This window comes from Salmo salar, chromosome 15 (genome assembly GCF_965601325.2).
Source record: "Salmo salar chromosome 15, fSalSal1, whole genome shotgun sequence".
In the NCBI taxonomy this organism is placed as follows: Eukaryota; Metazoa; Chordata; class Actinopteri; order Salmoniformes; family Salmonidae; genus Salmo; species Salmo salar.
This window is the reverse complement of record NC_138305.1, coordinates 102197666-102210833: the sequence shown is the minus strand read 5'-3', so window position 1 is coordinate 102210833 and position 13168 is coordinate 102197666. Positions and strand designations below refer to the sequence as shown.

At 44.2% G+C, this 13168-nt stretch overlaps 1 protein-coding gene across 3 annotated transcripts in view; it reads left to right on the top strand.

Annotated features, from left to right (window-relative positions):
- The window catches only part of LOC106572732 (sodium channel protein type 8 subunit alpha), a 128429-nt gene extending 119377 nt beyond the window's left edge, over positions 1 to 9052 (top strand). For all 3 annotated transcript variants that reach the window (XM_045696375.2, XM_045696377.2, XM_082962229.1), the window contains one exon: positions 6661 to 9052. In XM_045696375.2, the coding sequence (XP_045552331.2) occupies positions 6661 to 7811 (1151 nt within the window). In that variant the 3' untranslated portion in view covers positions 7812 to 9052. The remainder of the gene's footprint in view (positions 1 to 6660) is intronic.
- Positions 9053 to 13168: the final 4116 nt, after the last annotated feature.

Here is a 13168-nt window from a genome sequence, read left to right as displayed (position 1 = left end):
ACACTACGCCGCCAGGGACTCAAATCCTGCAGTGCCAGACGTGTCCCCCTGCTTAAGCCAGTACATGTCCAGGCCCGTCTGAAGTTTGCTAGAAAGCATTTGGATGATCCAGAAGAGGATTGGGAGAATGTCATATGGTCAGATGAAACCAAAATATAACTTTTTGATAAAAACTCAACTTGTCGTGTTTGGAGGACAAAGAATGCTGAGTTGTATCCAAAGAACACCATACCTACTGTGAAGCATGGGGGTGGAAACATCATGCTTTGGGGCTGTTTTTCTGCAAAGGGACCAGGACGACTGATCCGTGTAAAGGAAAGAATGAATGGGGCCATGTATCGTGAGATTTTGAGTGAAAACCTCCTTCCATCAGCAAGGGCATTGAAGATGAAACGTGGCTGGGTCTTTCAGCATGACAATGATCCCAAACACACTGCCCGGGCAACGAAGGAGTGGTTTCGTAAGAAGCATTTCAAGGTCCTGGAGTGGCCTAGCCAGTCTCCAGATCTCAACCCCATAGAAAATCTTTGGAGGGAGTTGAAAGTCCGTGTTGCCCAGCGACAGCCCCAAAACATCACTGCTCTAGAGGAGATCTGCATGGAGGAATGGGCCAAAATACCAGCAACAGTCTGTGAAAACCTTGTGAAGACTTACAGAAAACGTTTGACCTGTGTCATTGCCAACAAAGGGTATATAACAAAGTATTGAGAAACTTTTGTTATTGACCAAATACTTATTTTCCACCATAATTTGCAAATCAATTCATTAAAAATCCTACAATGTGATTTTCTGGAATTTTTTTCTCATTTTATCTGTCATAGTTGAAGTGTACCTATGATGAAAATTACAGGCCTCTCATCTTTTTAAGTGGGAGAACTTGCACAATTGGTGGCTGACTAAATACTTTTTTGCCCCACTGTATCTTTCATACACAATATATTTGGGATTTCAGAAAGCAGCTTTTCTATCAAACAGATCAATAAATTACAGGTATTGGATCTTAATTCGATCACTCTTTTGTTGCTTAGAATTTTCCTGCACCACAGGAAATGCAGATGAGTTTTGCGATTAACATAAATTCACTGAAAACCCACACTAACACACAGTTATATTAACAGTGGTGCACTTTTCAGGTAGCATACTTTTGGCCAGCTAATAGCCTAACCACCGATTAAATCAAATTTTATTGGTCACATGGTTAGCAGATGTTAATGCGAGTGTGGCGGAATGCTTGTGCTTCTAGTTCCGACCATGCAATAATATCTAACAAGTAATCTAACAATTTCACAACAACTACCTTATACACATAAGTGTAAAGGAATGAATAAGAATATGTACATATAAATATATGGATGAGCGATGGCCGAACGGCATAGGCAAGATACAGTAGATGGTATAGAGTACAGTATATACATATGAGATGAGTAATGTAGGGTATGTAAACATGAAATAAAGTGGCATTGTTTAACGTGACTAGTGATACATTTATTACATCCAATTTTTAATTATTGAAGTGGTTAGAGATTTGAGTCAGTATGTTGGCAGCAGCCACTCAATGTTAGTGATGGCTGTTTAACAGTCTGATGGCCTTGAGATAGAAGCTGTTTTTCAGTCTCTGTCCCAGCTTTGATGCACCTGTACTGACCTCGCTTTCTGGATGGTAGCGGGGTGAACAGGCAGTGGCTCGGGTGGTTGTTGTCCTTGATGATCTTTTTGGCCTTCCTGTGACATCGGGTGCTGTAGGTGTCCTGGAAGGCAGGTAGTTTGCCCCCCAGTGTTGTGTAGACCGCACCACCCTCTGGAGAGCCTTGCGGTTGTGGGCGGAGAAGTTGCCGTACCAGGCGGTGATACAGCCCGACAGGATGCTCACGATTGTGCATCTGTAAAAGTTTGGGAGTGTTTTTGGTGACAAGCCAAATTTCTTCAGCCTCCTGAGGTTGAAGAGGCGCTGTTGCGCCTTCTTCACCACGCTGTCTGTGTGGGTGGACCATTTCAGTTTGTCCATGATGTGTACGCCAAGGAACTTAACTTTCCACCTCCACTACTGTCCCGTCGATGTGGATAGGGGGGTGCTCCCTCTGCTGTTTCCTGAAGTCCACGATCATCTCCTTTGTTTTGTTGACATTGAGTGTGAGGTTGTTTTCCTGACACCACACTCCGAGGGCCCTCACCTCCTCCCTGTAGGCCGTCTCGTCGTTGTTGGTAACCAAGCCTGCCACTGTAGTGTCGTATGCAAACTTGCATGGCCACGCAGTGCATGGCCACGCAGTCATGGGTGAACAGGGAGTACAGGAGAGGGCTGAGAACGCACCCATGTGGGGCCCCAGTGTTGAGGATCAGCAGGGTGGAGATGTTGTTTCCTACCCTCACCACCTGGGGGCGAGTTTGGAGGGTACTATGGTGTTAAATGCTGAGCTGTAGTCGATTAACAGAATTCTTACATAGGTATTCCTCTTGTCCAGATGGGTTATGGCAGTGTGCAGTGTGATTGTGATTGTGTCGTTTGTGGACCTATTGGGGCGGTAAGCAAATTGGAGTGGGTCTAGGGTGTCAGGTAGGGTGGAGGTGATATGATCCTTGACTAGTCTCTCAAAGCATTTCATGATCACGGAAGTGAGTACTACGGGGCGATAGTCATTTAGCTCAGTTACCTTCGCTTTCTTGGGAACAGGAACAATGGTGGCCCTCTTGAAGCATGTGGGAACAGCAGACTGGGATAGGGATTGATTGAATATGTCCGTAAACACACCAGCCAGCTGGTCTGCGCATGCTCTGAGGACGCGGCTAGGGATGCCGTCTGTGCCGGCAGCCTTGCGAGGGTTAACGTGTTTAAATGTTTTACTCACGTTGGCTGCGGTGAAGGAGAGTCCGCAGGTTTTGGTAGCAGGCTGTGTCACTGGCACTGTATTGTACTCAACGCGAGCAAAGAAGTTGTTTAGTTTGTCTGGGAGCAAGACATCGGTGTCCACGACGGGGCTTGTTTTCTTTTTGTCGTGATAGACTGTAGACCCTGCCACATTCCTCTCGTGTCTGAGCCGTTGAATTGCGACTCTACTTTGTCTCTATACTGACGCATAGCTTGTTTGATTGCCTTGCGGAGGGAATAGCTACACTGTTTGTATTTGGTCATGTTTCCGGTCACCTTGCCCTGATTAAAAGCAGTGGTTCGCGCTTTCAGTTTTGCGTGGATGCTGCCATCAATCCACGGTTTCTGGTTGGGGATGGTTTTAATAGTCGCTGTTGGTACAACATCACCGATGCACTTGCTAATAAACTCACTTACCGAATCAGCGTATACATCAATGTTGTTGTTCGACGCTATCCGGAACATATCCCAGTCCACGTGATCGAAGCAATCTTGAAGCGTGGAATCAGATTGGTCGGACCAGCGTTGAACAGACCTGAGCACAGGCGTTTCCTGTTTTAGTTTCTGTCTATAGGCTGGGAGCAACAAAATGGAGTCGTGGTCAGATTTGCCAAAAGGAGGGCAAGGGATGGCTTTGTATGCGACGCGGAAGTTAGAGTAACAATAATCCAGAATTTTCCCAGCCCGGGCCAAAAGTACTTGAGTTCCTGTATGTTGTTATGATCACACCACGACTCGTTAATCATAAAGCATACACCCCCGCCCTTCTTACCAGAGAGATGTTTGTTTCTGTTGGCACGATGCGTGAAGAAACCAGGTGGCTGTACCGACTCTGATAACATATCCCGAGTGAGCCATGTTTCCGTGAAACAGAGAATGTTACAATCGCTGATGTCTCTCTGGAAGGCAACCCTTGCCCAGATTTCGTTTACCTTGTTGTCAAGAGACTGGACATTGCCTAGTAGTATACTCAGGAGCGGTGAGCGATGTGCCCGTCTACAGAGCCTGACCAGGAGACCGCCCCGTCTGCCCCTTCTGCGGCGCCGTTGTTTTGGGTCGCCTGCTGAGATCCGATCCATTGTCCTGGGTGGTGGACCAAACAGAGGATCCGCTTCGGGAAAGTCGTATTCCTGGTCGTAATGTTGGTAAGTTGACGTTGCTCTTATATCCAATAGATCCTCCCGGCTGTATGTAATGAGACTTAAGATTTCCTGGGGTAACAGTCTAAGAAATAATACATAAAAAACAAAATACTGCAGTTTCCTAAGAACGCGAAGCGAGGCGGCCATCTCTGTCGGCACCGAAAGTTTACATTAAGCAACATTATGGACTAAACGTTCAAATCCTTTTGTCTCAGGGATATTTTGCTGTGACAATATTGGTCAAATTAAGATCCTACATCTGTACTATCACTATTCCAAAAATTGTAGAAGGGGAGAGACATCTTTAAGATAGACATTGGTTTGAGTCTAGGCTGTTGCGGGGACCATATTAACACCACACCAGCAGTCATGACTGCAGTAAAATTCCATGTGACCTTTGAGACACAGTAATCTCCTTTTATGCACTCTGGACATGCTTTGGTAGTACCCAACTTCCTACCTACCATCAGGTCCTAAAGGCCAGGTACTCATGGCTCTATTGTCGCTCTAACCACTCTGGCATCAATGCAAATGCAGAGAGAAAATCACATCAAACACTTATCATCAAAACAGTAGACCTATAGTACTTTTAAAACTCACCTCACTGTGATGATCAATTTGAAGCAGGAAGTTCAACAGCAGGTTGAAACCGTGGAAAACATGGTTGTTGTGGATGTTGTTTCAAAGCCTAACACAACGAAATGGACAACGCTTTCTAAGGTGATGATTCATTCAAAACACCCACAACCATATTAGAGCTGATGCATATGCATAGGCTTATGAGCCCAAGCCTGAAAGAAAAACCTGAATTAAAATTATGATTGTGCCATTATACAATACACAGCCTACCGCATACAAATGGCAGAAACACATACAACAAAACTGATTTAAGATGTCTTTGGTACATAATTGGTCTAGCCTATACTGCAAAATGTAACTCATTTGAGTAATGGCCTTTGAGTGTGGACTGTATTATTATGCATACTGGATGGACTGGTTACCTTATGCTATGCTCCAAAATGAGTCAGGGAGAGGACGTATAGCCCTATTGATTGTGCAGGGCAGCACAGTTAGCCTACAATTAGTACATTTGTATTTTATTTTGAATAGTCTAGTAATTAATTGGGTGACACATTACCTTTAGCTATACAGAATATCTCAGCACTCTCGGTCCTTTATTCCTTTCTCCAGCGCGCAGACGGCCTGTCAACAATTTTGTGAAATATGTTTAGTTGCAAAAACATATTACTATCGATGTTCCCGAACAGGTTTCACTTGGTTTCCCAAATGAAGCACTGGGCAGCTGCAGGAACAATGTTGTAGAGCCCATGGCATACAGAGTTTTGGCGGAATATCACCTGTTGGACAGTGAGAGCATGCTCCTCAAACAGGAATATCACCTGTCGGGCAGCGAGAGCATGCTCCTCAAACAGGAATATCACCTGTCACGCAACGAGAGCATGCTCCTCAAACAGGAATATCACCTGTCGGGCAGCGAGAGCATGCTCCTCAAACAGGAATATCACCTGTCACGCAGCGAGAGCATGCTCCTCAAACAGGAATATCACCTCTCAGGCAGCGAGAGCATGCTCCTCAAACAGGAATATCACCTCTCAGGCAGTGAGAGCATGCTCCTCAAACAGGAATATCACCTGTCGGTCAGTGAGAGCATGCTCCTCAAACAGGAATATCACCTCTCAGGCAGCGAGAGCATGCTCCTCAAACAGGAATATCACCTGTCGGGCAGCGAGAGCATGCTCCTCAAGCAGTTGTTGCTTGGAGTGAAATAAGTGTTCTTTATATTTATTTCTCAAAGCACATGACCCACTATATAACTGAAGTAGCCTACAAAACGGGCCAGTAGGAAAGCGGGCGGCCTCCATTTGCTATTTGACTGTGTACAAAGGACATTTATTTCCCCCCCTGCTCTGTTCCTTCCCATTTGGGCCATTCTAAATCTAAACTAATGTTGCATATAAATAAAGACTAGATTAAATTGAGAATAGTCTGATGGGTGAAAATATGATCACTTGATGAGAGAACGGCTGTGCAGCCTGAGGCAAGGAACAGAGCACCACTTTTTTGCTACTTTCTCAAATCATCGATAGTCTATAGTCACATTATGCAGCCCATATATGTTTTGATTCTAAGGTTTGTATCATTCACAACTAAAGTTGCCAAATAACTCAAAATCTAGCATACATATAGGACCTGTTTCAAATGATCACTTTTATGCTCAACATAGCTACTTAATATTCACACTCGCATGGAGCATAGATAACAAAGCACTACAGTAGGCCAATTCATATTCTGTTCTTCTGAAAAAAAATATTCATATCATAATGTTTCTTTAGACCTGACTAAAATATATAATGGATGTATTGTGATGGTGTATATTACATTTATTTATTATACTTTTTAAAATGTAGATGTTACAAAGGTGCCCATCAGCGGCTTGTATGCGTGGAGGTCTACAGTTGCTAAACATGTTTCATGTTGTTAATTAACAATCAATTACAGTGAGACCGGCAGTCTTTTGCATGACGATAACCGGCTGACAAAATGTCATGACTGCCACAGCCCTGGTTGAGTCATGTCTGCTAACTTTGTTGTTTCTGGGTGTCTTGTCTCCTCCACCCTCTTCCTCCACAGGCATGTTCCTGGCTGACATCATTGAGAAGTACTTCGTATCGCCGACCCTCTTCAGGGTCATCCGATTGGCTCGAATTGGCCGCATCCTGCGTCTGATCAAAGGGGCCAAGGGCATACGGACTTTACTCTTCGCCTTGATGATGTCACTTCCTGCCCTGTTCAACATCGGCCTCTTGCTCTTCCTGGTGATGTTCATCTTCAGCATCTTCGGAATGTCCAACTTCGGCTACGTCAAACACGGGGCCGGGATAGACGACATGTATAACTTTGAGACCTTCGGGAACAGCATGATCTGCTTATTCATGATCACCACGTCTGCAGGCTGGGATGGTCTCTTGCTCCCCATCCTCAACTACCCTCCTGACTGCGACCCAACTCTGGAGAACCCAGGTGCACCAGCGCCAGGCAACTGCGGCAACCCCTCAGTTGGCATATTTTTCTTTGTGATGTATATCATTATTTCCTTCCTTGTCGTAGTCAATATGTACATCGCCATCATCTTAGAGAATTTCAGTGTAGCGACAGAAGAGAGCGCCGACCCGCTCAGTGAAGACGACTTTGAGACCTTCTATGAAATCTGGGAGAAATTTGACCCCGCCGCTTCCCAGTTCATCACCTTCGCAAAACTGGGTGACTTCGCAGACACCCTGGAGCACCCTCTCCGCGTTCCCAAACCCAACACCATCGAGCTGATCGCCATGGACATGCCCATGGTCAGCGGCGACCGCATCCACTGCCTGGACATCCTGTTTGCCTTCACCAAACGCGTGCTGGGCGACAGCGGCGAGCTGGACATGCTACGCACGCAGATGGAGGAGCGCTTTGTGCAGGCCAACCCCTCCAAGGTGTCGTACGAGCCCATCACCACGACACTGCGCCGGCGCCAGGAGGACGTATCCGCACGCTGCATCCAAAAAGCCTACCGCGCTCACCTCCTCAAACGGGGCTTTATCTGCAAGTGCAGGCCCAAGACCAAGCTGGAGAATGGAGGGACCAACAACCAGGAGAAGAAAGAGAGCACAGCCTCCACCGCATCTCTCCCCTCCTACGACAGCGTGACCAAACCTGACAAGGAGAAACAGGAGGAGAACGAGGGAGAGAAGAAAGAGAAGGAGAGAAATCAAAAAGAAGAGCGGGAATCAAAATTTTAGTCAGGGTTCTGTGACTGTCATTTTTCCAATACTACACAGAGCCAGAAGGGACTCTGAGCCCAACAAACAGACAAATGTATAAAAAATATAATTTGCAAGTTTTTAAAAATGTACGAAAACTACAAAAAAAAATGTTTACAGACTTCAATTTAACACAAAATGAAGGATCGAGATTCGGCGTTGGATAGTTAGGGTCAGTTGAAGCAAAACACAGATGGCGGTGTACATGTTGCCCACGATAAGAATTTAGTTAGGACACCATCATTATCACTAAAGGATTTTACTGCCTGATGATACATTTCTTCTTTATTTCTTGGAAATAATGTAAGGAAGAACCACGATAATATAAATAATTATCCATAATAACTCAATAATAGTGTGCCCGCCATTGGCATTCTATATATTAATATATATGTTCAGGATCATCGAAAAGAAGGGAGAAACCTCTGCAAACAAGATGGAGGGAGATTTATTGGAACAAAGAGTCTCTGACTGCCAGCACCCTGTGTGGACGAGCCCCTGCAGCGAAATGTCCACCACTATGGGAGCACCTCAGGAGAGGAACGGGACGGAACCTATGTTACAGAACCTTCTAGAACTGTTCTACTACGCAGTCTGACATGGTCTCTGTAACATCCACTTCCTGCACTGCCGTTCTTATCAAGTTTTAAATATGAAGAATGAACGTTTAGAGAAAGAAAGAAAACAGAACAGCAGACAAAGTTTTTACTTTGTCAGTTTGTGCTGAAAATACTTATATCTTTACATTATTTGAGCAGCAAAAAAAAGGAGAAAAAATAACATTTAGCCCATGTCACACTAGTCTCTTTTCATCTTCTCTCGCTTTGTTATACTAACATTATGAAAAATACATTTTCTACATGGGCTTTCATACTGTCACACTGGGTAGGGGGCACAAGTCAGTGTTTAGACTTGGGCTGAAGAAGGGCGGGGACTCGCTCTGACCGACTGAGTCTCAGATAAATTATTGTGCTCGTTCAATGCATAGATATGACTTGCATGAAGGCATGTTTTGATCAGGAATCATGCATGATGTAATCATAGTCCACAAGACACTAATAATCATACTACTCTAATGGCTTGACCATACGTTGGAGGCAGTCCACTGGAAAAATGTTTAGGAGAAATATAACTGGAAAATGATTGACATATATGACAGATATATGTCTATATATACGATATTGACGGAATAAAGTGGTGTGACCCACCGTTCACTATAATGTTGCTTTTCAACTGCCAGACCGAACTTTTTATGACACCCATTGGGATTTTAATTGAGGATGTAGTTACACCCTCAGAGGCAAACCGATATTCTGGAACATTTAAGAAAAACACAAACTAGAATGTTTTTTTAATTTTCTGAGAGGGACAAGCATAGTTGCTGCTGAGTTCTATCAGGAATATATCTTCAGAATAAGAATGAGGGTGCACAGATTTAGAAGACACTTCAGAACATTCTAAAGAAACCTAATCTGGGGCTTATTAAGAGACCCTAGTTTTTACATAAAATGTTTACTACCCTTACCTTTGTTGCTACAGTTACCACCCTTACCTGTGGTCTCCAACCAACTCCCTCTTGTTGTTGTGGCAGTACGAACAGGCAATGTTTGATGCCATATCCTGTATATTTATATCCTCTATATCCATATCCTGTATATCCATATCCTGTATATCCATATCTTGTATATCCATATCCTGTATATCCATATCCTTCACAGATCAATGTCAGTTAAAATTCTAAAATTCTCCTCCAATGCTTTGTCTGTCTGCGGACAGGGAAGAGCGAGACATGTATCAGTAATACTGTAGGGGGAGGATGATGGGAGATGTTGAAACAGCTGATATACTGATGCTTCCATAGATCTTTTCTGGTTTTTATTTGGTTCACTTCTGTCCTCTGTCACTCAGTCAGTTCCCTGTTAGACTATCGTTCACTGTGACCCAGTGGCACATCGATAGCCTTTTCTAGACACTTTGAGTTTCCAGCTCTGAAGTATGTAGATGTCCTCTGATGCAATGCAATGCTTCTCAGAAGAAAGTTTGAATTTCAAGCAGTGAGAATGTATGTGGCATAGTAGTTCGTATCCCAGAGAAAAATCTGCCGATTTTGCTCCTGTAAGTCGCTCTGGATAAAACCGTCTGCTAAATGACTAAAATGTAAATGTAAAATGTAGTTAATCTATAAAACAGCATAGAGACATAAAAGTGACATAAAAGTATGAGTGTACATAGAGGGGACCATGGAGGGTACATAGAGGGGACTGTGGAGGGTACATAGAGGGGACCATGGAGGGTACATAGAGGGGACTGTGGAGGGTACATAGAGGGGACTGTGGAGGGTACATAGAGGGGACCATGGAGGGTACATAGAGGGGACTGTGGAGGGTACATAGAGGGGACCATGGAGGCTACATAGAGGGGACCATGGAGGGTACATAGAGGGGACTGTGGAGGGTACATAGAGGGGACCATGGAGGGTACATAGAGGGGACCATGGAGGGTACATAGAGGGGACCATGGAGGGTACATAGAGGGGACCGTGGAGGGTACATAGAGGGGACCATGGAGGGTACATAGAGGGGACCGTGGAGGGTACATAGAGGGGACCATGGAGGGTACATAGAGGGGACCGTGGAGGGTACATAGAGCAGCAGGACATGCTCAGCCACTCCTGGCATGATGTACTAAAGGACTGAAAGACGGTCGGCCATAGAAGGCTTAAGGGTTGTACTGTGGAGAATAAAAATATATCTGATTGGATAGACTTATTCAGGGAGGTGGGGGATGGTATAACAAAGGACCAAAGGAGAGACTTAACAGAACCTCTCCTGGACCCTCCACAGTTTCTAGCCTGACTGCCATGAATGAAAATGATCATAGAAAGTCAAGATGGCAAGCCGGAGCAGCAGGGAAAATAGTGCTTATGTCTTCAGCAGGAGTGAGTGCTTGAAAGTCCCATTTTTGTCAGTATGTCATTGCGCTTTGTGGGACCTCTTCAACACTGTGTATAGTGTGTGGATGTTGGACCCAGGCTTGCATCATCATGTCATGTGCTAGCAGGCTATTATTTGATTGGTCACCTAGCTGTCTGTTTGATAAATGAAGAATCTGCCTGGGGATGTAAGAAGGTCAAAGTGACGTGACCCGTCCAACCGTCGTTTCTCACAGATCTTCTCTGTCTCTGCAGAATAAAATTCAATTAGACTTTTATCAGATAGGCCTCGTATGATCAACTCGTATCAAGTCATGATTCATGATTCACAGTAGAATCGTGCCTTTAAGAAAACGTGAGGCAGCTTTGAAGCTACTCAAATGAAACGAGAGCGAGCGCTAGTCTAGGCCGGCCCAAAGAGATGATTTAGATCCCTGTGAGTGACAGGCAGGTGAGACAAGTCGAGACATAACAATAACAGTTCCTCGTAAAGGTATTTGCAGTTTTTTTTCTACACAGGAGTGATGTAATGGTTGTTCATCTATACAAACAAACAAACAAACGGATGCCTGGTCAGACAACAACCTAGTATCCAGGGACGCACCATACCAGCCATTAGGGTGTGTTGAACACTGCCTGTACCCGTACCTGATATCCCCATGTTTGTCTATTATTACTATCTCGAGGTCTGTTTACAATATAAAGACATGTCTACAGATAACGTCCGTCTGTTTGACTGCTGCACACTTTAAACCAAATACATTCCTGATTTGATCGATCAATGACGTTACAACCATAAGAGTAAACAATGCCATCCAGTTTCAGCCCGTGCTCATTTTGGATGTCATGTTTTAGATGAATGATGTATTGATCAGTGAACTTACTTGGAGAAATAAAATGAACAGAAATAAGAAATATACTTGTATGTGCAGTGCGGGCTATGATGGCACAATCACTGGAAAAGAATGAACTTTTTAAAAGAAACTAGAAATAATGTACTATATTATTTTATTTTATCGGCATACTTTGTTGTGTTTTTTTGTAAATACTGAATTTTAAAGAGCTACCACTAATAATCTAAAATGAAACAATAACAGTATAGAATGGCTTCCAGATATGCCCTTTGCTACATTTGTTCCTTTTGGGATTTTTTGTTGTTGACACTTTTCACTTTGTTGACGGAAATTGAATGAAATATAGATATTATATAATACACAAAGATATATACATCTACAGAAATATATGTCTATATGTACAGTGCCTTCTGAAATTATTCAGACCCTTTGACTTTTTCCACATATTGTTACGTTACAGCCTTATTCTAAAATGGATTGAATCGTTTTTTCCCCTCATCAATCTACACAGAGTACCCCATAACAAAGCAAAAACAGGTTTTTAGAAAATGTTGCTAATTTATTTAAAATAAAAACTTAAATATCACATTTACACAAGTTTTCAGACACTTTACTCAGTATTTTGTTGAAGCACCTTTGGCAGTGATTACAGCCTTGATTATTTTGGGGTGTGACGCTACAAGCTTGGCACACCTGTATTTGGGGAATTTCTCCCATTCTTCTCTGCAGATTCTCTCAAGCTCTGTCAGGTTGGATGGGGAGCGTCGCTGCACAGCTATTTTCAGGTCTCTCCAGAGATGTTCAATCGGTTTCAAGTCCGGGCTCTGGCTGGGCCACTCAAGGACATTCAGAGACTTGTCCCGAAGCCACTCCTGCATTGTCTTGACTGTGTGCTTAGAGTCGTTGTCCTATTGGAAGGTGAACCTTCACCCCACTCTGAGGTCCTGAGCACTCTGGAGCAGGTTTTCATCAAGGATCTCGCTGTACTTTGCTCCACTCATCTTTCCCTCAATCCTGACTAGTCTCCCAGTCCCTGTCGCTGAAAAACATTCCCCCAGCATGATGCTGCCACCACCATGCTACACCTTAGGGATGGTGCCAGGTTTCCTCCAGACGTGATGCTTCACATTCAGGCCAAAGAGTTCAATCTTGGTTTCATCAGACCAGATAATCTTGTTTCTCATGGTCTGAGTGCCTTTTGGCAAACTCCAAGCGGGCTGTTATGTGCCTTTTACTGAAGAGTGGTTTCCGTCTGGCCACTCTACCATAAAGGCCTGATTGGTGGAGTGCTGCTGATTGTTTGTCCTTCTCCACAGAGGAACTCTTAAGTTCTTGGTCTCCTCCCTGACCTCCTCCCTGATCTCCGATTGCTCAGTTTGGCCGGGCGGCCAGCTCTAGGAAAAGTCTTGGTGGTTCCAAACTTCTTCCATTTAAGAATGATGGAGGGCACTGTGTTCTTGGGGACCTTCAATGCTGCAGAATTTTTTGGTACCCTTCCCCAGATCTGTGCCTTGACACAATCCTGTCTCTGAGCTCTACGGACAATTTAT